General features: G+C 51.7%; 1 protein-coding gene across 5 annotated transcripts in view; it reads left to right on the top strand.

Moving 5' to 3' along the window:
• The first annotated feature begins 8,673 nt into the window (after nt 1-8,673).
• The window catches only part of NFATC1 (nuclear factor of activated T cells 1), a 110,952-nt gene continuing 95,565 nt past the window's right edge, over nt 8,674-24,060 (top strand). For 4 of the 5 annotated variants that reach the window (XM_051798886.1, XM_051798883.1, XM_051798885.1 and 1 more), the window contains exons 1-2: nt 8,674-9,122; nt 17,944-19,042. In XM_051798886.1, the coding sequence (XP_051654846.1) occupies nt 8,990-9,122; nt 17,944-19,042 (1,232 nt within the window). In that variant the 5' untranslated portion in view covers nt 8,674-8,989. Of the gene's footprint in view, nt 9,123-12,985; nt 13,209-17,943; nt 19,043-24,060 lie in introns of those variants that run through there. The other variant, XM_051798884.1, reaches the window with a different exon arrangement.

Below are 24,060 nucleotides of genomic sequence, written 5' to 3'. Positions count from 1 at the left end.
AGATAGAAGATTGACCCTACTAATACTTGCAAATGTGTCTTGTTCTAGTTGCTAGTGAATTTGTACTCTCATATACAGCAACAGATGCAAAAGAAGAGATGGGGTTCTTCCTGAGACTTTCTAGTCCTGCATACTCATTTGGAAATCAATTTAATGCATTTTAATTGCCTATTTTTCTCCTTGGTTTTCCCTTTACAGCTACGCACCAGCAAAAAAAAATAATAAGGTAGAGTCTAGCCAGGCAGGCTGCTAATGAGGAAGCTTGACTCAAGAAGATTTTAATTTTCAGCATTTGTTCTTCAAGATAGCTACTTCAGCATGCAGGGATGTCACAAAACAGGAATGCTGCCATTAGTTAATGGAACAAAGGCATTGGGCTTGTACCTCATTTTATTACACAAAGAACCAAACATACCCTTGACCAAACTAGAGGAGTACAGCAATTTCTTTCAGGTTGCTGCCCACCCCACCTCCCCAAGTCAAATCACTCCTATAAAGAAAACTCTCATTGTGCATGAAATATGGTGTGGAAAGAATGAGGGAGATACAATTCCAGATGTGAAAAATGTATATGTTAAAAGTCCAATCTCTTGCCAGCCTTTCATCTGGCAAAGAGAAGCTTCTGTCTTTGCCAAGCTGATCAAAGTGCTTCTCAGAAATCCCCCATCCATGCGGCATTTCTGTGAGAAACAAGCATTAGCTGGGGCCCCTGGACATCCGGAGCAGGCAAAATAGCACAAAGTTGGGCTCAGAGTTAGGATCAAATTCAACCCACTACCAAGGTGCTCCCAACTCCGCAACTGGTGCAGCTCAGCCGTGACCTTGGTACCACTGAACACTGGCCGTTGCTGCTGAAGCAGTGCCCTGCAGGCACCTAGAGACATCTGCATCACCATCTCCATCATAACCCTTCATCTCCAATAGCAAGCAGTTTCCTATAATTTCATTTTTTAGGTTGAAAGGCTCAAAGTTTCATCCCTGTTCAAGGCCACTGTCTTTGGAAAGGCTGAGCAGCTCAATGTTTGGTGAAAGTAATAGCAAAAGAGAGCATATTGCTTTAAGCCATTGGGCTGTAGTTCATAATTACCTACTTTACATCAAATGTATAGGATGCTCCTCAATCAGGCATAGCCACAAGTGAGGGAATAAAACCTCGGCACCTCATTTCATCACCTGGAAAATATTTCCTTTCTCCCTCAATACCTCTCATCCCCTGGGTCATCCTGTCATGCTGCAAGAACATGCTGCAGGGACTGGTGTTTGTAAGCATCTGGCACAAGGGGCCATAGTCAAAATTGCTGCTAGAGTAGTCCAAATCCTATTCATAAAGTTTGTGAAGGTGAGCCCAGAAAAGTTAAAGCAATGATTTTGTATTTGCTGGAGTTTAACAAGGTCACTGACTCTGCATCAGAAAATGAGATCAGTAAAATGTATACAAGTATTGGAGTATCAATATTGGAAGGATAAACTTGGGTTAGAGAAGAGAGAAGTGCAATAAATAGCACCATGCACAAGAAGAGAGCTTACAGGCCAGATGTCCTGGGGCTCAGCACCGGGACTTGTTCTGTTTAAGAGTTTTGTACAAATGAGCCTGAGGTTGGTGCGATATCCCAGGTGTCCAGATGCAGATGACATCATGATAGGAGGGGAAGCTGATAAATTTCAGGAACGCACCAGACTACCGGAGGATTTGGAGACGCTGGGGGAACAGGGTAATACAAAGGAATTCAGTATTACACAATGGAAGGTTATTCATTTTGGGAGAACCAATAGCATATTTAAATGCAAGTTTAATAGACTAGAGCAGGAGGAAACTAATGAAGGCAAAGACTCAGCTGGTGCTGGGGAGCAATAGGGATAGCAGCAGTCTGACATGTAAATAATAGCACAGCTGAGATATTGGAAAAGAGGGCTCATGCTGCAGCCAGAGAGCCCAGGACTTCATATTGGGTCACTCATTTCATGTAGCAATGAAGGTGCTCTTGGCACTGAACTTGAAGTTGAAACAGGCCAGTCCCCAGCTACAGAGAAGAGGAAGGCTACAAAGGGTACTTACTTCACTGCTTGCCCTGTTCTGTGCATTGGGGCGCGGAGCTTTGGATCTAAAAGGAGCTGCTTCCATATGCACGGAAGTGAAGGCAGCTAAGGACATGTTTGGGTTCCTCAGGGCACTGGGCCGTGACCACAGCTCAACAACACATGCTGCCTTTGCTGTAAATCAGCTCAGTCTAGGGGTGGGGAAATGTTCTTGGGGACCAACTACCGGCAGAGGGTAGAGAATGAGATGGAGTTACAGGGGCCTGTTGCTAAAAGCAGACTTTCCAGGGGATGAAGAGCTTATTGGCAAGAGAAAAAGGGGCCCCTTTTGCAGTGGAAGAGCATGCACAACCTTTCCTGACTCCTGACCATACCAGGCTCAGCCACTGGCCCCTGGACTACTGGGTGAAGCAGCACTGCTGCACATGCAGCCAGCCCAGGCCTTGCATACATCCTTCTGGGTCACCACTTCCACAAAGCCTATTGTAGCAACCCCACTCCTTCAGATGAAACACAGACATCTGGAAAAAACTGCTTTGCACTGCCTGAAAATGAAGGTGTGATCCTGCACCTTGGAGGATGTATGAGGTGGAAGCTGCCATCCCCACAGTGTGCAGGAACCGATACCTACCACAAGTCTCTGCCACAGACATCATAAATCTGATGTTTCCCTTCCCCAGAAGAAGGGTCTGCTCTGCTGCCAACTTGAGTCCCTGTGTACCCAACCAGCCTTTCTTTTATTAAGTGCTTTTGAATGAGTAAAAAAACTTGTTACCACCCTCTGTACCAGCACCTGGAGAATTCTGAAACTTCAGATATTTCCAGAGCTAAAACACATTGTCTGGCACAAAACCTTGTCACTGTTTCTTTGCAAGTCTGTCAATACTGTACAAGTACAAATAGAGCGGTAGGCATGCTCTTACTTTTTAACCACCCACTGTATTGCACATTCCATTGGCAGTGTCCAGGGAAAAATGCAGAGTATCAGTATTTTCATTATTGATGGTTGTTTTGCCATGTGAAGGGAGTTCCTGAATTGCCGTGGTGGGACCCTAGGATCACGCAACAGAGACGGAATTCATCCCACTGCTGGTACCCACCTCAGCCTGACCAGCTGCGGAGGGGAGATGCTGCAGAGCGACCCCTGACAGCAGCGAGGGTTCCACCCTGTACCTGCCCACAGTTTGGGTTTGCACAAGAGACAAACGCAAAAGAAAACAAAATGGCACTGACGCAGCGTGTATCGTTATGAAATTATTTCTCCGAACTAATGTCTCAGTTCAATTCAGTTGCAGCTTTCTGTATATGGGTCTGGTGTGGCTGTCTGACGTCTGTCTTGATTTTAAAAAGTCAGTGTCTAAACAAATGACTGTAGCTCCAAAAAGGTTTAAGGTCCTTTGCCTGCAGTCGCTGGCTGCATTCCTAAACTGTCGTTTAAAAGGAGTCCACTAAATCAAAAGCCAGGTAAATCAACAGAGCACTCAACGTCGTAATGATACCAGTTACAAAGTAAATTACAACATTATTCAAGCACACAAAACTACTCTGGCATTTGTCCTGCTAAGTGCAATGCACCTTAAAAGTGATGAAATGATTTCTGGCAGCCTGTGAAAGAGGCTGTCTGGGGGATGAGCCCAGCCTCTGTTTTTGCACCAGCTTCTAACTCTGGGGGGGGCTTCAGGCAGCAGCTGGCCACCACTCAGGTGTGCTCCCTGCCTTGCTTGAAAGGTTCATGGATGTGTTTTCAAAATGGTGCCTTACCAGCCATAAACACTGACCATGTGTTGTCTCAGTTTCCAGCAAATATTGTTACAATTTTCAAAGCAGGGGATTAGAAAGACTTTAATTAAGGACTTGGTTAGGGAGGCTTGAGACTTATAAATCTTTTGTTACAATGAATGAAATTCTGAACAGATGCTGGTGCTTTTGAAACTGCCAAGACCCAAAAGATGGGTGTGCAAACCCTAAGAAGATGGCCACTATTACGAATGTTAGATATAAAAGGCTGTAAGGATATAAGGCCAAGAAGCCCAAAACAGAACAAAATTTCCATGCAGAGCAATGGGTGGCTTTTTCTGATCCACATCTTGGATTGTGGGATTCTGTGCATTTACTGTAAGAAAATGTTTGACACTGGTAAACATTGCAGAGAGAGGTTCCCACCGCCCTGTTTTCAAAACACTTTTGTGTAGACAAAGCTGCAAGTTTTCATTTTACAGAACACGGTGCAAAGAAACAATTTGCCCCAAGTCTTACAAGCAGCTCAGGGTGCAGGTCAGGCACAGCCTGTTGTGCTGTGCTACTAACCTATATCCTCTGTTGAGGCGAGAACAAAGGCATCTGGGTTGAATTAAAGCTTCCCTGAGAAATACTGTAGCTACTGTGTACGAAGATCCATGCAAATTGTCCATCCCAGACTGCTGAGCCCCAACAAAAAGGAGAGAAAAGGGAAACGCAGAAGGGAATACACACACACACACACAACTTCACATAATATGAAACTAATCTTGTGAACATGAATCAGATTCTTCAGTTATTAAAACATCCTGTATAAATACTCTGCAGTATTTTTTTTAACGTATAGCATTAAATGCAAGAGCTGAGGATGGGAGGGAAATTTATTGCTTGCAAAGATGAGCAGAAGGGGTAAATAGTACCTATCCAAGCCTGCATCATTTGGCTCCTTGCTGCAGCAAAGGAGCAGTGTGTGAGGTTCAGAGGAAGCATGTGTCATACGGCCAAGCTGCACAGGGAATGCCAGCATGGGCTCTGGGGTCCACAGACAGCTCCAGCTCTGGAGGGGTACAGCCCAACAATCACTGGCAGTGGGAAGTACTGCCATGGTGAGGCAGTATTACTCACACACCCTATATCTGGGTGGGAAGAAGGAGGGGAGGCTCCTTTCCTACTCCTACCCTCCTTCCTTCTACAGTATACAGATTTTTTAATTCTTGTGATTTCTCCAGTACAAACTGATTGCTGTCAGGGCAGGGGAAGATAGGTGGGAACCCAAAAACACTATATGCCCTAAAGCAGAAGCTCTGTGGCCTGCTATGTTCCCCTTCTTACCAAACTCTCTCCCCAGTCCAGCTGCTTCCCCACCACTCTGCACTGCCTCCCACAAATATCACCTCGACATGCAGCCGCACAGACAAGTTTCTCAGCCTGACCTGGGCCACACAAGCCACTGCACACTCAGTCTCAGCAAAGGAGGAAACGTAGAGTTGGGCAGCAGAGCAGGGCAGCCGAACTCTTCGTGGCAATTAACCTAATTACTGACTAAGTGCAGAAAACGCTTTGTTTTGAAGCACAGCATCTTCTGTGGAGGGGAAGGGAAGCACCACCTCATGCCCTCCTTCTTGCTATGGGACACATGGATGGAGAAGGGCTGCCCAGGGAGCCCACACAACTCTCTCCTGGCAGAGATGGGCTGTGAGAAAATACAAGCCAGCAGAAGCATTCCCATGATAAACTGGAGAAGGCTGGCTGCCTTCATGGCAGTGACATGGCCTGGCACAGCACTGATGACAAGGGAGGGTTTCTTGCTGAGGTGCACATCTGCACAGTCCTGTGTATCCAGTGGAGCAAAGCCTGCTGAGGTCTCACCAGCTCTGCTGTGATTTACTCACGAGGGATTAGGACTGGTCAGCGAGGAACTGGCCTGGGACAGGGGGAGCCCCGTGTCTGTTCTTGGTGCCTGAACTGACATGCAGTGATTCCCACACGGGGAGAAGGATGAAGGGGAGTGAGGCAGCAGCAGCAGCAGCCACATCTCCCTGTTGTCCACTGACAACCTCCCCCACATGCGGGCTGTAGTGGGCAGTGCCGTCATGCTGCGGCCCAGGGGGCTGCTTGGGATGAGGCTGAACGTGGAGATCTCTGTCATCTTCCCGGGGAGGCGAAGAAGACTAGCCCTGCCTCGAAAGGCAAGGGGAATGCCGATACTGGTCCCTGCTAACCCAGCGCTTGAGGTCACTGTAAAGTGGCTCCTAATACTCCCAAGACTTTTATCTATCTATCTATCTATCTATCTATCTATCTATCTATCTATCTATCTATCTATCTATCTATTCCTCTCGGTTTTTCTTCTGTTTAAAGAACATGTCGTAAAGTCCAAATTAATGAAGGGCAGCAATGGCCGTAGCAGTTACGGGTAGGGTTTGGGCAGGAGACGTAAGTAAGGGAAGCAAACAGGGCAGGGGCCAGCCGGTGTGCAAGTCTCGGCGGCAGCACAGGAGAAGGGACCTGGCATCGAGGACGTGGCTTTTAGAAACGGCGGGGGCGCGTTTGCTACAATGAAACAACAGCCGTCTAAAAATAAGGTTGTTTTCTGTACTAAGCTCCTTTTAACTTCGTTAGTCATCACCCGCTCCCAAAATAAGCTCCGTGTAACAGTCTCTCCTAGTAGCGGCTGTAAACAAACTCGGAAAGGCGGGCGGGAGGCGTAGGGCAGAGGGAAGTGGAGCGGCAGGCGGAGGCGGGGCGGCCCCGGGAGGCGGCGAGGGCGGCGGGGCCGCGGCCGGGACCGGGAGCGGGGCGGCGGGGCCGGGGCAGGGGCCGGGGGGCGGCAGCGGGCCCCGCGTTGCGCCGCCACCGCCGGCTGCCCGCGGCGGCTGGCGGGACCTTGGAGCGGAGCCACGGTGGTCCGGGCAACGGCATTAAACAGGAGGAAACAGACGGGGGATTCCGTCATTTCGGCGGGGAGCGGGGCGGGGGGGCAGGGGGAGGGCAGGAAAGGAGAGTCCCGCCGAGAGCAACGCGGCTCCCGCCCCCGCCCCGGCCTCCAGAGAAGGTGCCGGGATCTCCTCTGCGTCCCACACCCACGCCGGGCAGCTCCGGTGGGCGCGGGGCCGCGGCACACGGGATCGGGGCACCCGGATAGGGACCCACGGACCGGGCTACAAGGGACCGGGGCACACAGGATAGGCCCGCACGGACCCGGGCACACGGGATCGGGGCACACGGGGCCGGAGCACTCGGATAGGGACACACGTACCGGGGCACAGGGGACCGGGGCACACGGGATCGGGACACACGGACCAGGGCACAGGGGACCGGGGCACACGAGATCGGGGCGCAGGGGATCGGGACCCCCGGGCCGGGGCACAGGGGATCGGGACACACAGGATCGGGACCCCCGGACCGGGGCACAGGGGATCGGGACCCCCGGGCCGGGGCACAGGGATCGCGGCGTTCGGAACCCCGAGCGCCGCCCCGGGGCCGCCCCGTCGGGCGGTGGCGCTGCTGCCGCTCCGCCCCCGGCGCCCCCTGGCGGCGCCCCGGGGGCCGCTCCGCTCCCCCGCTCCGTGAGCGCCACGTCGGGGCCGCCCGCCCCGGGGGCCCGAGGGGAGGTGGGAGGGTTGAGACGGTGCTGCTGCGGGGCTGAGGGCTTTTCCCCTCTGTTCTCCCATTCAGTTTTCCTTGAAAGAAAAGCGTCACCCTTTTGGGTTTGTGTTTCCCCCACCCGACGGGGCGGCGGGATTAGCGGGGGTTGCTGTGCTCCTCGCCGGGCGCCCTCTTAGGCGGGCATCGTCTTCCAACACGGTTTAGTGGAAAAGGTCGCCCCGAATAACCGGCCGCGGGCTCCTGTTCCCCGGGAGCCGACAGGATTTCGTTTATATTGGGTTTATTTCCAAGCACACATGGGTCACAGGCACTAGATTTATGATTTTTTTTTTCCCTTCTTTTTCACACACCAGATATGCTCAGAAGCACCACAACTCCCCTCGCGCCGCCGTCCAATTCCAACAGGAAAGTATGGTCCCCTTCTGCAAGTTGTGGGGGCAGAGAGAGGACGAAGAGGGAACGGGGGGCGAGGGGAGAGGGGCTGGAAGCGGCAGCAGCGGGGGCGGCGAGGCCCCTCTCTCCGCTCCCGCCCAGGAGACTCCTGCCTGGGCCGGGGTGTCACGGCCGCATCGGGGGCCCAGACGGGGCATCCCGAAGATGGGAGGTGGGAGGAGGAGTCGCTGTGGGCTGGAAATCTCTCCTTCCCCCCGCTACGAAGTGATGAGACACAACTGTGTTGCTGAGATATTTACAGAATAATAACAAATAAAATAATAATAAATCTGAACCGACTGAAACCGAGTCCGCCGGGTCTGTTAGTAATTTAGCAGAATGGGATTTTCCTTTCTCTCGCCTGCCAATTGATGCTCTTTTCCAAATTTCCACAGCGGGGGAAGCCTGCGATTTTTTACATAATGATTTCAGCATGCGAGGCTGCCTCGCTTTTTTTTTTTTTTTCCCCTCTCTCTGCCTGCCTCCTTCGGTCTCTCGTCTCCCTTCTCTCCCCACCTTCACTTCGCGACCCCGGCGCGCCGCCCGTTCCCCCGCAGGAGGGCACCCGGCTCCCGCAGGCTGAGGGGACCCCGCGGGCGCCGGCGGCGGGGCCAGGGCTGGGCGGGCCGGGGGCTGGGCGGCCGCTGTGCCCCGCGGAGGGGCGGGCAGGCGGACGGGGCCCGTCGATGCCCGCCGGTGCCCGCCTCCCGCTGGCCGCCCGCCGGCGGCGGGGCCGGAGCCCGGCTGACATCACGGGGCCGGGGCGGGGAGAGGGGCCGGGAGGGGAAGGGAGGTGGGGGGGTGTTTTCCAGCTTTAAAAAGGCGGCGCCGGGCGCGCAGCCCTGCGTCAGAGCGAGACTTCCACGCTCCGCACATTCACTATCCCCGTCCCCCGCCCGCTGCTCCCGGCGGGCGGCAGCGTCCGCCGCCCCGTCCCGCCGCGCAGCGCGGGCAGTGCCTCCGAAGTCCCCACGCACACCCGCCCTCCCCTCCATGCCCCGGCCCCGGGGGGGCGGCGGCGGGGAGCTCCTGTGCCTCCGCGGGCGCGGCCACCACGCCGGGGGCGGCGCGACCCCGGTCGCCGGGTCGTGAAGGCGGGCGGGGGGCGCGGGACAAGGCGGGACAGGCGACAGGCCCAGGGCGCTGTGCCGGGCTCCGCCGCCCCGCCGGGTGGATGCCAAGTGCTGCCCCGCCGGCCGCCGCCGCGCCGCCGTCGCGGGACCCATCCAGCGGGAGACAGAGGCCGGCGGCGGCCCCGCAGGACGGCGCCCGCCCGCTCGGCAGCACCATGAAGGCGGCGGAGGAAGGTAACGGGCGGTGCTGCGGGGGGCGGAGGGCGGGCGGCGGGCGGCGGTGTCCCCCGGTGTTTCCCCGCGGCGGCCCCTTGCCAATAGGTGTCTCCTTCGCCTCTCGCAAGGCGCCGCCGCTGCTCCCGGCCGCCTCCCGGCGGCCCTGGGCTCGGGCCCGCTCCCGCTGACGGCCCGGCGGGGCTGCGAGAGCGCCTGGGGTCCGGCCAGGGGGACACGCTGCGGGGCGGCTTGGGGATTCCCTCCCCAGCCCCAGGCTTCGTTTTAGAGGAGGTCATTGCAGCCATCCCACGCTCCCGGAGAAAGGAAGGAGTCTCCTCAAATTGCGGGTCCCGGGCAGTGCCAGGCGCCATAGCGGCGCTCCCGCACATCGAGACAGGCGGGCACGCCGTGTCCGGCTGCGGGACTCAGCTGCCCCGCATGCCCCACGCCCCCGCCGGGGAGCGAGAGCCCTGCCGCCGCCGGCCTGGCTCCGGGGCAGCGCCTGCCTCGCTATCCCAACTCTCTATCGCGTCTTCTTTCGCTGCCCCTGCAAAGACGAGTGCCCTGAAAAGACAGCGGCAAAGTTTCTAGAGGGAAAAATGGTGGGCGCGGGGCTCAGGAAGGGCTCTGCCCCTCGGAGCTGAATTTGGCCCTGCCAGGGGCAGCGTCTGGCTGGAGCCGGGACCGGCTTCAGCCTCTCCTCTGCCAGTCGGGACATTGTTCTCCCCCTGGAGCATCGTTACCCAGCACCGCTCTTGCCCACTGGCTAAAGTTTCGCACCTCGCTTTCCCTGCGGCACCTTTCGGCCTCGCCGCGCCGCCTCCCCCGGCAGCGGGACCCCGCAGGCATCCCCACCGGGCATCACCTCCGCGCCGCGGCAGGTGCGGGGCAGCTCCTGACTCCCCGTTGCAGGCCCGGTGGCTGCCCTCTGCCGTGCTCCCCCCCTGCCCCTCTCTCCTGGCTGCTCCAAAGTTTCTTCCCTATCCGGTGGTGCCGCCGCTTCTGCTGCTAGTGCAGCGAGCCCGCGCGTCCCGGGCAGAGAAAGTTGTGAGGATGTGGAACGGGGGGGCCGTCCATGTCCGCTGTGTTTATTCCGCAACGTCTGACAACGTGACTCCATTCCCCAGGCTTGTCCGGAAAGCTGGAAGGGCGCTCAGGACTAATTTTATTTATTTATATATTTATTTATTTATTACAACAGCAGTTTTCACCCCAAGGGTTCGTTTCAGTTGTGAGGATCCTGCCAGTGCGAAAGCTACAAGCGCGGCTGTGACTGTGGCTCCGCTTGTGAAGTATGGAGCACCTTTTGGGATGGAAGTTAATTACGCTGTATTTAGTAGCAGCGGCTGGCGTTCCTCTCGCACGCTCGGACATCCGCCTGCTGCACACACGGCTCTTCCAGTGCTCTGGGCTCCAAGGGCACTGCATACACCCACTTGTAAAAATTACACCCAGAGGCGGCTGACACAAAAAGCGTTCTGCAGCCTCTTGTAAAGGAAAAAAAAAATTCCCCTTCCTTCATTTCTGTGGCATTTCTGATGCCTGTGTTGAAATGCATCAACCCTTGTCGATAGTTCTCTTCCCTGTTGATGTAGTTTGTAAGGGACTAAGAAAATGAGTCCAGCCAGAAAGCGTGACCCAATCCAGGAAACACGTAGGGGAGCCCTGCGCGTCAGGATCGCTGCCTGCAAATTAAGGTGCCACTTGATTACCAAACTATGACAATCCAAGAAAATACTTTATTTCTTGCTAAGTCTGGGAAGAAACTTGCAAAGAGTCCTAGTGGGAGGACCCTGCCTTTTTTTTTTTTTTTTTTTTGAGTGGTAGCAAGGTATGGAGTCCTTTGACTCTAAGAATGCCAGTGGTTATACCAGGTTTAATGCTGTGTACAAGTTAAATTCTCCTTCAGGCTGGGGGGCTGCATCTGGAGCAGCCTGCCTGCTGCGTCCCTTGTCGAACTTGCATTGTGGAGTTGGAACAGCTCCGGTTCACTCCAAGGAGAGGCTAAGTGGGCAGCAGCTGAGCTGGTGGGTTGGTCCATGGGTCACGCAAGTGTCGTTGGCAGCACGGGAATGGCCTCGCTGGGTTGCATCGTCCTCCCATCGCTCATTTCGCTCTCCCCAGTTTAATGGCAGTGGTTTAAACTGGACTATTAACTGGAGAAGCGCTGTAATTCTGTCCCCACACGTGGTATCACTTCGGTTCTAGCTTTTCCATAGCACATGTCTCCTCTTTCTCCAAGGGAAGGGTGCCAATTGAAATATTTCATTGACAGGACTCATATTTATGGCACCGACAAATCAAGCTGTCTGTAAATAGTCTGGGACAATTCACCCACCTTAAAGGTGCCACTTGTGGGAGAGGCAAAGGATCAAGAGCAGCTTGAGAGCTTCTCCTCGCGTCCCTGCCGGGGCGCCCCAAGAGATGGACATCCGGCGCGGACAGGCGGCAGGGAGTGACACTAGGGAAACCGAGAGCCTGGGGGCCAGGATGAGGCGGCTCTCCTGCCTTTAGTCCCTGGACAGGGGATGAGAGGAGAGGCCCCTGTCTCCGGCTAGGGCGGGCCACCCCCGGCCTGCTCCGGCATCCCGGGGCGAGCACGGTCCTGGCAAGCTGGCAGATACAGGCGGAGGGGTTCCGCTGCAGCCAAGGCCTTTAGCACACTGGGGTGACTCAGCCGGGGGCTGCGAGCGATTACGAGCACCGAGGGCAGCCCCACAGAAGCTGCCTCACCGCCGCCCCCGGGCAGACCCGTCCCCTCCGGGGCAAAGCCCAGCTGGGCTCCTGCGAGAACCCAGCCTGCAGCGCGGCTATCCCGGCGAGGAGGGGAAAAAGCATAATGGGCTCAGATGGAAAAAAATTGTGTTTTCCTGGCACTTTGTAACGGAGATTTCAGTCGTAAGCCTGGAAAATGGTATTCCCTGAGTTTAAAAGGGAATACTATTTCCATAACTGCTTTAAATAACTGTTCCTTTTGAAACCCGGCCTGAAGCTCCGGGAACTGAGGAGCGGAGCCGAGCCGAGCCGAGCTTATCGGGCGGGCCCTTCTTTGCCTGGCAGGGACCTTCAGACTGGCTGGTGTAACCTGACAGAATTGAACTTAGAAACAGAAAAAAAGTCTTAGTTTACTTTTCCCCTAGTTGATATCTATCCCGTACGAGCGGGAAGGGCTGCAGGCCGGGGCAGCGCCGTGCCTGCCTCGCATCGTCACCTTTGCAGGCGCTCCCCCGGTGCGCGGCGGCTGCCCGGGGACCTTTCCCTCCCTCCCTGGCGCACAGAGGCGGCCGGCAGCGTTCCGAGTCCCGCTTTACTGCGCTTTTTATAGCAGCTGGCACTAGTGGGTGCTGCGACTAAGTGAAATAAATAATGAATAAATGAAAGCGGAGCCTCCTGCCTCGCAGACGCGGCGTGGTGGGCACCCACGGAAGAAACCTTAGCAGTCCTCGGTGAAGAGGGGACACGCCGGTGTTCCCTTGAGTGGGCTGAGCAGCCCTCCCCACTGCCCCCTCGCCGAGCGCGGAAGGAGCCGCTCCTGCTCCGCGCTGTTACCGCCGGTCGGGAGCAGGTGAAGTCCCGTTGCCCGCCTACCCCGGGCTCCCCATCCTGCCCCTGGGGAGCCGGCGAGCTGCCGGCGGTCTGGAGTCCCCCCCCCCCCCCCCCGATGCCGGGCCCCTCGAGCCGGGGGGGGGCTGCCCGCGGTGCACAGGCTGTGCTGCAGGGGCAGAGCCCCGGGGGGGGTAGGAGGGGGGCCGGGCATCGCGGCTGTTTGCATCGACCCGGAAACATCAACAGCGGGCGGGAGGGCGGATCGGAGGCGGCGGCAGCGAGACAGGCCGCCCGTCGGGGCCGGGGTCACGTTACCGAGCTCAGCAGCGGCCGCCGTCCCACGCCGTGCCGGGGCTCCGCACAGCCCGGCCCGCCGGCAGCAGCTGTCCGGGCGCGACGGGGCGAGCCCGACGGGGCGGGTCGGGGCTGCGCCGTCGCCGCTGCCTGGGTGCCGGAGCGTGGCGGGGGTCGCGGCGGGAGCCATGACGGGCGTGGAGACCGAGCAGGAGTTCGACTTCGATTTCCTCTTCGAGTTCAAGCACAGTGATGAGGGAGGAGGTGGGTCGCGGCGGGGCGGCCGGGGTACCTCCGGGGGTGCTGGCGGCGGGATGCTGCGGGGAGCCCTCCCTGCGCTGACCGCTTCGGGAGGGGAAAGGCTACCCCCGACCGCGGGGAGCGGGGCGGGGAAGCCGGCAGTCCCGCCCGGACAGGCCGGGAAGAGGCGAGCGGGGCCGCGGCGGCCGGGAGCGGGTCCTGCCCGGGCGGTCGGCGCTCTTCTCGCGGGGTCCTTGCTGCAGCCGGACGAGCCTGCAAGGGGAGACGACCCGGGTAGCCGAGTTTTCATAACTTCTTTGGTGTTGTTTGAGCTCTGCAGACTCCCGCGTTGGCCCCCGCCTGCAGGCAGCCCGGGACCGGCCAGGCTGAGGACGTGAGGTTCTGGGTCTTGCCCGTTACAGAGATGGGCCGGTTCAAAACGCACTTCAGCCCCCTTCCCCATACCCCTTGAGCCGGAGTTAGGCTCAGGGTTTAGCTTGAAGGTCATCTGCAAATAAAAATAACGGGCGCGAATGTGTCACGGGTCTCAACTGTTCCCAACTCTGGTGTCTCGGTCTGGCTGTCTGTTTTTATGACTTCTAACAATACTTGAGGTGGAAATGAGGTGAACAAGCCTGGAATTGGCAGAGAGGAAAAGTTGCCTCTTCCTGGTACGGGGCTGACTTGCAGTGGTGTTGGCGGTAGCGGGTCACTGTAAAATGCTCTCTTCGAAGTAGATGCCTTAGCGCTGCCTCAAAGGAGAGCTGTGTCTGTGCTTTATTTTTTGCCTATAAATTGAAGCAGGTTCCCAAATCCTTGCCTGCTTATTGCAATTTGCCAGGATGTGGGTAAAGACGTTTGTGCCTTCCCAGCGCTCCCCAATTGCCCAGCTCTCTGCTGCGTTATCAGTGTCCAAATCGTTGTTATGACCTTCTAGTTTTTAGAAAAAGGCAGTTTTAAGAGTTTCACACCAAGCTTATCAGATGAGTGTCGTGGTAATTAGACACCTCAGTGTCTAAAGTGGAGGGGCAAATTGAGTTTCAAAGTCCTAGTGAGAAAAGTACCTAGCTCCACTAGGCAATTTTGAAAGCATGAGTTTAAACATAGACTTAGATGGGGCTTCATCTTTAGAAATGTAAAACAGCCCTCATCTTCTCTGAAGCCCCTTTGAGCTGCAGGTGTTCTGCATTCCTATTTAAGGTATGTAAATAAAAACCAGTGGTGTCCAGTGCCTTGCGGGATCAACCCGTTAATGACAGAAAGGAATAAAACCTTTGTGCTGTGAAATTGGCTAGAGAAAAAAAAAATTTATACTGTTACAAAGTGAAACGTAATATGTGGGGGCATGCTCACAAATCCAGAGGTCCAATTTCTTGTTCTAGTTACACCTAGCATAAGTGTGGATTTGTTGGAGCAGAACTGTTGCAAACCTCCACTGGTCTATTCTGTAATGGGATATTAAAGTACACTATTAGAAGTGTATTGGTAGTTAGTGCACTGGTCCCGGCAGCCTCTATGGATCACGGTTGTAACAGTGACACCATGTTTAGCCTTTTGTCTCTACCAGGACTGTAAAAATACTCTACGCAGTTATATTATGTGGTGCAGCATTTTATTTCTACCTGTCTAATTCACCCCAGTGAGGAAAATGTCAGCGTGTTATAAATGCTGAATAGGGATATGCATTTAATGAATTTTGTAAATACAGAAATTTTGGAGAAGAATGTCTTTTTTTCAGAAGTTGTAGCTGGTAGGTTTTAGCTCACAAACAAAGGGCTCAGTCCTGGGTTTGGGGCTTTTATATTTGGTGGACATACTTTTTACACGCTGCCTGTAATTTTAAGATACATAAATATGTTTGGAAAGCTTTGGATCTTGCATCTTTCAGTTTTGGATGTTATTGTGTGAGTTGTATGACGTTATTTTTTCTGGCCCTTTAAAAACTGGCTTTAACAAAACATGCATAATAGTTCTAAAAGTGGCTATTCCTTTGCCATGTGAATTAGGGAACTTGTTACTTGTAGCACTTGAGCCTGTCTTTTAATTAATTTTTTTTAAACTGGATTACAAAGGCTCATTTGAACTTTTATATTACCTGTTCAGCCTGGGCCACAGATCTCCAGCAGACTGCAGTTTTTGAACTTCACACTAGTCATGCATTAGACTTTAAATGAACTGCTGGGTTCCACAATGCTTTTCTCGCAGGTAGTAGTCATTCCTGTTATTTTGTTTGTTTACCTATATATTTTTGATACAAGATCCAAAGGCACAGATTCTGCAGTCAGCAGAGGCAAAGCCCACCTAGTGGGTGCAGAGCTGGGGCAGCCTCCTGAGCCCTCGGTCCCCTTCCTGGGCTGTCCGACTGCGTAGTGGGAACCAGCTGGAAGAGGTGCCACGCCACCAGTGCTATCCATCTACATGCCTGACCAGGAGACTGTGGAAGGGTATATGGAAGAAGAGCCTAACCAGTGTCCTGGCAGCAGTGTGGTGCCACAGACATCACCTTCCTCTGGAGCTGGAGGAGGCAGTGAAGGAGTTGAAGCTGCCTTGAAGGCGCTACTCTCGACGCTTTCTCTGAGCTAATTTCTGAGACAGGGAAGATCTTACCACTGTTGTACCACTTCAGAGGTTTTTTTCCATGAAGAATGAGAGGGAAGTTATGGCAGGTGTGGTGACAGAGCGGTGTGGCAGGGCAGCAACAAAAGGGGACTGATTTTGGAAGGAGGAGATTCTGATCCCCCAGACAGATCTGCACCTCGCTGCATCACTGCAGTCGGATTGTCTTGTCAAGTGTTACTTCTTTCTCTATATTTCCTGCCTGTGTGGTTGTTCGAATAGAGCATGAAGCTGCGGCATGTTTTGAATAATCCGGTTTTATTTGTGGCACACTGCAGTGTAATTTAATGACCCTTCCTTAGCAAATGGCCGATCTCTGAAGGCAGACTAGAGAGTGAGTTCAAAAGGTGTTGTTGCTCATTGCTCCTGACTGTTACCTGCCGTGACATACATCAGCTGGAACATCGTGGAGTTGCTGTGAAGCTGCCACAGCACATTAATTTTTCCTAAGTACCGTTTGCCTTGGAGTTGTTGCCAGCAAGAAAGGTGAGCGCGGGATCGCAGGAGGATGACACCAGAGAGGGCTGAGCTGATAAACAAGAGAAAGAGAATAGCTGGCTATGCTGGTTACCAGCTTGGAGGCTCCTTTGCATTTGCAGCACTCCTGGGAGCGGGTTGCCTCGGGAATAGCAGCTGCAGTAATTAACACAGCTTTTCCTTATCTCCCTAGGGAAGGTAGGCAAGGATGACTTCTAAGGGAAATTGCCTCCTGGGAGGAAAAGGGACAGATTCCCTATGTGGACTGGCTGTGGCCAGCGGAGGACGGAGGACGTAGAATTTCCCTCTGTCCTGCAGGAAAGTGTTGCTGCTGCCCTAATAAACCTCAGGGAAGACTGATGTACTTCTTGGGGCTGGAGCTGGTTGCATTTCCAGACTGCTGAGAAGAGCCTGCACAACAGCATTACCCAAGTCAGCAACCATTGTCCCTGGTTGGCTGTCTTTTCCCAGTAAAGCCAAAGGTACTGGTATTAGGGCCCACATGTGCTGATGACACAGAGCCCCTGTGTATAAGAAAGAATGGGGAGGTTGATTCCTCATCCCAGCACTGCTCACAGTACCGAGTCACGTTATCCTTGGTTGAGGGCTGCCCATCTCCCCATGTGCAGCCCACCAGTATCTCTGGGTAGCAGAGAGAGTCACATATGCATCCCTGAGGTGAGGGAAGCAGAACTGAAGGAGTCCCTTAGCAGGCAGACAGTGAGGCTAGGCAGGGATGATCTCTTGTAGACCAGCTTTGAGAGGCTGGTCCCTGTAGCACAACAGGGATGGAGGCACGCAAAAGGCAGGTTTTTTCACTGTGCTGAGTCAGGGACCCCACTGGCACAAGACAGTGGTGTGATCTGTCACTGTCCAGGTTTTCCACAGTGGCTGTGCAACTCTGCTGTTGCTTTTACACACCCAGAGCTGTTAAATGGTTAGAGTGCTGGCCCAGAGAAAGTGCTGCTGGCAGCACTTGATGTGGCGTGCGCAATAACCAGCAATTTCAATGGAATTTCAGCTGTCGTTGAGTAGTGAGACATCCGTATTTTTCCTTTACCTGGCCTCTGCCAGTTGGGCTGGAGGATAAGTGGTCCCAGAAACCACAGCAGGTCAATACATCCATCTTGTTCCAAAATCCTAGTTAACTGGAACCAGTCGGAAACTTGCTGTAATGGAAATTTTGGTTGTGTATGATTTTTTTTAACAGAACGCAGTTGATCGTGTTCTTTGCTTTAGTCTGCCTCCACTTTTGGGTTTTTGTCCTGTGTTTTTTCTGTATTCCAACTTTTCAGGGAGGGAGTTAGGCTCGCTTACATAAAAACAGATCTCTTGAGCAGTGCTGCAGTCTTTCAATGCTGAAGCGACATTACGTGAAGTTTTTTTGCTTTGAAGGTTCACGTAAGAAGCACGTCCTCAAGACAAACTCTGTGTACATCTGCCTCCTGAAATATCTTGTCCTGTGCTGTTCAGTTGGTGACATTTTCAGTGATGCTAGTCTGCAGCCTCTCCCCCAGCGTGGCATGCCTGTGGGCTGGGTTGTTAAGGAGGACTGTGCTTTTGTGTGTTGTGCCATGTCCCTCCATTTCAGCTAGGTATGTTGTAAAGTGAGTATATTTGTGCAGCACCTCATGTCATTCTTTGTTGTTTGTTTGTTTTCTTCCAGAACACTATAATTATACATCTTCAAATGTAAATACTGGCTTGCCTCTAAATGTGGCACATTCCTCATTGTCAACTCCATGTCATGGCCTGCAGACATCAAATCCCGTCATTTCAGTTGTCCCATCGACAAACCATCCTTCTGGATATGGAGGACACATTGACAGCGGGGCCTCTGAGTACTACCTACCGCCAAACATGAGACCTAATGGAGCTCCAGCGCTGGAGAGCCCTAGAATTGAAATCACCTCATACATGGGACTGCATCATAACAACAACCAGTTTTTCCATGATGAGGTTGAGGAGGCCATCCCAAACCCCAAGCGCTCACCTTCCACTGCCACTTTGAACTTACCGAACATCGAAGCATACAGAGACCCATCCTGCCTGAGTCCAGCGAGTAGCTTGTCTTCCAGAAGCTGCAACTCTGAAGCGTCTTCCTATGAGTCCAACTACTCGTATCCATACACTTCACCTCAGACCTCTCCGTGGCAGTCCCCATGTGTCTCTCCAAAGACCACCGACACAGAGGAGGGCTACCAGCGCAGCATGGTGGCCTGTACTTTGCTCAGTTCTCCAAGGCACTCTCCATCAACCTCTCCCAGAACGAGCATCACAGAGGAGAACTGGCTGGGGGCTCGCAACTCCAGGCCTCCGTCTCCCTGCAACAAGAGGAAGTACAGCCTCAACGGCCGGCAGACCTCCTACTCCCCACACCACTCCCCCACGCCTTCTCCACAAAACTCGCCCCGGGTGAGTGTCACAGACGAGACGTGGCTGGGGAACACCAACCAGTACACCAGCTCCGCCATCGTCGCTGCCATCAATGCCCTCACCACTGACAGCACCATAGATATGAACGATGGGATTCCCATCAAGTCGAGGAAGACCGCCATTGATCACACCCCATCCATGACTCTCAAAACTGAACCAGCTGGCGAGGATCATGGGACCGTATCGCCAACTGCCGATTTGTCACCAGAAGACTTCTCCAGCTTTCAGCACATCAGGAAAGGAAACTTCTGTGAGCAGTACCTGTCTGTGCCACAGCATCCATACCAGTGGGCCAAACCAAAGTCTCTGTCTCCGACATCCTACATGAGGTAAGGAACCCTGACTTAGAGGACAATCCTGGTAATATCTTCATTGCATGCCTTTTTTTCCTCCTTCCCCTTCCTGTCTCTGCTTCCTGCCAAATCTACCCATCCACTCACTCTGCTTAGCTGTATCTTGTGATGCTGCCTCTGTTGTTGGTTTGGTGTGACCATGAGTAAAGCCCTGAAGGGTAAAAGAAGTTGGCCATGCATAGCTTGTAACTGGTCGTCAGCTTCTCAGGGGATGAGCCCCAGGCTAATCAGTCCTGAAATGGGGTATTTGGAAGCTTGTCAGGCAGCAGGACAATTTGGTGCCGTCAAACCTCTGGCTTTAGTTTAATAAAGTTCACCATGTCTCAGTATGTTTATATTGCAGGACAAGGAGATGTTCTCACTATGGTGGCTGTTATAGGGCCTTTTACATGTATGCTTTATACACAGTGAATACAAATAGAGTAAGAATGTGGTTCTTTTGTGAATTATTTCAGTTCATCTGAAATTATTGCAGTTGATCTGAAGGCTGTCTATCAATTTTTTCCTGTCTATATTGGACAGTGATTCTCTTTTTTCCCCTCTTCACTGCTATTTTTATATTTAAAGAAGTAAACCTATTCAGCTTGTAGGAGTCAATACACTAGTCACATTTATTTATCACAAGAAGACTCTGGGTAGGAAGCAGCACAGAATAGCCAGAATTTGAGTTACATCTCTTGCATTCTCTTTCCGTCTCAATTACAGGCTTTATTTTGGAGTCTTCTGAAGGCTGTATATGCAGAAGTATGTGGTGCTGGAAAATAGTTAGGCTTTCCAAAGGTTTGCAGGCTGTTCCCAGTCCCTGGTGGTGATGGTCACCTTTCCTCTTCCTCCCCAAGCACACCTGGTTTCTTGCTTTTGACAGCGAAGCTGCCTTTCTCAAAATGAAAGCAGTGAGCACATAGCTGAAATGTTTTAATTAGCAATGAATTCCCTGGCTCTCAAACTTGTCAGTCTCACTTTTCACAAGCCAGCACCTCTCTGCCATGTGCCATCTCCCAAAACTGAGGTGGAACAGTCTGTGGCCTTTTGTGTTACAGTACACTCCCCTTCCTCTTCGTTCTCCTTCTTCCTCCTTTCTGCATTTCCCAAGGTCCTTTCAAGATCCCGTCTCACTTCAGTGCTGGGAAATGCAGCAACTCCTTTGGGTCTGGTTGAGCCACCCAGAGTTAGGCACTCACTGCTTTTCAGAGCAGAGATGGAGACTTTTAACACCAGGCAAATTCTTCAGAGCCTTCTCACCTACTTAAAAAAAGCCTTTTATTTTCTCCCACTGCCATGCCAAGTAGCCCACGTTCATCAGAGAGGCTGGCCGTTGGCTGCTGCATTGGGAGCAGCTTTTTGCCGATGACTTCAAGGGCAGGAATAGGACAGTTTTCCCAAACAGGCTTTTATCTTTCCGTTCCAGTGAGCGGCCGTAGGCCGTCAGGAGGCACCCGGTGTGCCTGTGCGCTAACACAAACAAGAAAGGTGAAGTGTACAAAACGAAGCCCCACTATGTTGTGTATTTAACGTTTTTTTTCCACTGTTTTGGTCTTGTATAAAATATGTTTCCTGGTTCGCAATATGTTTCCATGTGATCTCATTAACTTGTGCTCTAGGGCAGTTGGAAGTTACTGTTGAAATGTGATTTTAAGTTATTTTACCAATCAGATACACTGGCTGTGCTTCCTTCCACCAAAAATACCTCTCATTTTATGTATGTGAAAGTGCTGGGCAACTGAGCACGGACGTCAACAGGATCACAGCCTACGCAACAGAAACTGTTATTTTAAATCTTTCCAAAAAATTGGTTAAGAATTTGTCACAACAGAGCTGGATTTTTTTCCTGTTATGTTACACATCTGTTCTATTTCAAACACGAGGGCTGAAGGGGTGGATTCCAGCAAACAACTCGGGCTCCAAAATCTACCCGGTCATAATGATTTTGAGATAACCAGATTTGATTACCTCCTCTGTCTCTTCCTGAATATACGGTACAGTTTTCATCAAATCCAGCATGCCTTGGAAAATCACTGATGCCTTTCCCTCCCTCTCGTGCATTCCCTTCTCTTTGGGGGCAGAAGGGAGCAGGCTCAGGCAGACCATCGGCCCAGGTGCTGTCTCCTTTCCCAGGGTTTTATGGTGGGCACCAGTTTAAAAGGGAAACTGCTTTTTTTCTAAAATTGATGATGTTTTTAATTTGTCATAGTCGAAGTTCACTCTGTTTTAGGCTTTTCGGGTCCTGGAGCAGGGCAATAGTAAGAGTATATAATGAGAGTATAATAATGTGTGCCTTAACAGAAATAGAGTCTTTATTTGTTTCGTGCTTTCTTTAGTTGCTTACAAGGACTGTGAGCTTGGATGCTCAGCCCAGTCCCCAGGCTGTGGGCTCTTTGGTTCAGATCTGGGCTCACACATCCCCCTCAAAAACTATAAACGTACCTGCATGGGACTTGGCACACATGTTCACAGGAACACAAGACAGGATGGGAGGGTAGAACCTGACGCTACAGCCAAGGCAAAAACTGCACAGGCAAACTCAGGGCTGCTGGGGATTTGCCCACGGTCCATTGGTTGCAGCCCAGGGCCTCACACCAAATCCTGGGATGTAGAAAATACTTAGAGACCAAGCAGAGATTTCAGAAAAGGCTTTGCAACATACCCTGAGGTAGTGATGAGAATTGTACCTTTTCTAGACTAAAATGAGTTACCTGAATATACCAATCTACCTCAGAAAATCCTGGAGGTAAATCATGATGCAGAGAGTCAAGAGATGGTCTTTTTGAAATTTTTTTGTAGCTTTTATCTCCAAGGCCTTTCTCTGTTTCAGTGTTTATACATTGTACTGTCTCACTCAAATGCAAGAAGTTTCTGTCTCTTAGAGTTAACGTGGCAAATAGATTTAAAAGAAGTACTCTACTAGGCAGTTATTGTATGAGCAGGTGATGCTCTGTGTTTCTCCAACCCTTGCTGTCTCAGTGATGTTCCTTCTGCACCATTTTTCTATCACTCCTCAGTGCTGTGTAATACAGAATCTCTCATGGGCAAAAATTTCAAACCCAAAATGGAGTATAGGACTGGACTTCTGCCTGCGGCTATGGGTGCACTGTTAGTGACTATTTCCAAACTAAAATCCTATTTGTTTATTCTTTGCCCACTCATTATCAGGTCCTGAATCACCCTATATCACAACAGAGAGTATAGGCACTCACCAAAGTGCCATGTTTCTGAGTATCTTACACATTTCACATGACCTCTTCATCACCTGTTGTATTTGACTAAACACAACCTGAAATTTTCTGGAGGCAGTTTCCTACTCGTTGAAAAGTAATGCACTGTAGTTATTTCAAGTGTCGTCAGATTAATCCAAGAAGTGTGTTGGTCTTTAACACTTTAGTTTGCACTAAATGTAGTGTTTTTCAGGGGGAAGGGGAACAGAAATGGTTGGGTTTGTTGGTTGGGCGTACGGCACATATGAGGTCTACCACACCAAAAGGAGCTTCCAGGAATAGACAGGTGGCTTATAAAAGCTCTCGACTGTATTTTCTTGAGCAGTTTATTTTTTTTAACCGTCGAAAGCTGCGTTTTCTTTAGCTGCAGTCTCTTTTTCAACCTCAAAAATATACATGTATGTTCTTGTCCTCACAGACGCGTGGTCGTGTAATTTTACGTATGGAGACAGAAGTTTGCACCTAGAGAATGTATGGCTGGATACCTGTCTGCGAGTTGCAAAAGCACATTTAACTTCGTCTGCATCAATGAGCTTGTTCATTTTTTTGTGTATTTTTTGCATTCCCCTTTTGGGACTGTGACAGTATTAAACTGAAGCAAGCAAAAATTGAGACCCAAACCATATGGTTTCCTTACAAACCATGATTTTAAAATGTTGCAGACCTTTTAGTTCTTTCTTTTGGTTTGTGGACCTTTCAGATGCTTTTGATTTTGCCTTTTTATTTATTTATTTATTTTTAATAGATGTTTTGTTCCAGATCATGAGATAGAGGACAATTTTACTTGGGAGAAGTTAAGTTTCACAAGAAGCTGGGAGTTTCTGAAGGTGGAAAAAAGCAATCTTAAGATGAGATAGTCACCGGTGTAGCAGCACCGGATTTGCTGACCTGTGCATTTATCACGAACTTGCGTGTTTATGGCAAGTGAGAGGAAGTTCCTCAGACAAAGCAAAGGCAGGGCTGTCTGGGCAAGACTCAGTGAAGTGGAGACTTGTGTGGTGGTGACCATCTCCTGGGACTCGTTAGTGTTAATTGAGGGGCCGGGGCTGGGAGTGGACAGGGAAGAGCCTGAAATGCCTCTAACGTTTTTCTCTTTCCTGCTATATTCCTGCTGGATGGGGATATTTGGATGCTTCAACAAGTTTGGTTTGCCACCATGTAGCAGCGGCTTTCAGTTACGTTTTGTTGCTGTACCATAAGGCTGAAGACTACTTGGAAGCCTGTCTCAGTAAACTGATATATTTTTGTTTGTTTGATTGATTGATTTAATCCTCCCCACGCTTTCTCCTGACTGTTTTTCAGTTCATTCAAACGCCCATGTGAGCATCTTATTAATGGCCCTCCTTCACCAACTCATTTTAGCACCTTGTGATTCTAAATTCAGAATGAGCAGACGTGCGATGCCAGCCACTTGTTATCTCCATTCCCACAGCGATAGTTTCTTGTTCTTTCTCTAGGACAACAAATGCAAAACTTCCCATGCAAATCAATCTCTGAATGTGAATTTTTAGGACAGTAGTGTGAAGTATTGTTTGGGAGTATGACAGCAACGACTCATGTTTTCAGACCTCAGCCTGAGGAATTCCAGTGCGATGCACGCACTTCACAGAGGAGCTACTTGCTTCACATGCCAGCAAAATACAACCGAGTATCTATTTTAACAGCTCGCAGCCAGGTTGCTCAATTGTCAGACAGGAAATGCAAAAAAGGAGAGAGCAAAATCTACCCACGTTAATTCATAGGTGAAATATAAAGCAGGTGTATTATTCTGACCACAGTCAA

Source organism: Manacus candei, unplaced genomic scaffold (genome assembly GCF_025592945.1).
Source record: "Manacus candei isolate 608988 ecotype Guabito, Panama unplaced genomic scaffold, ASM2559294v1 h1tg000049l, whole genome shotgun sequence".
Lineage (NCBI taxonomy): Eukaryota > Metazoa > Chordata > Aves > Passeriformes > Pipridae > Manacus > Manacus candei.
The sequence above is the reverse complement of the archived record's forward strand: the minus strand, read 5'-3'. Positions and strand labels throughout refer to the sequence as shown.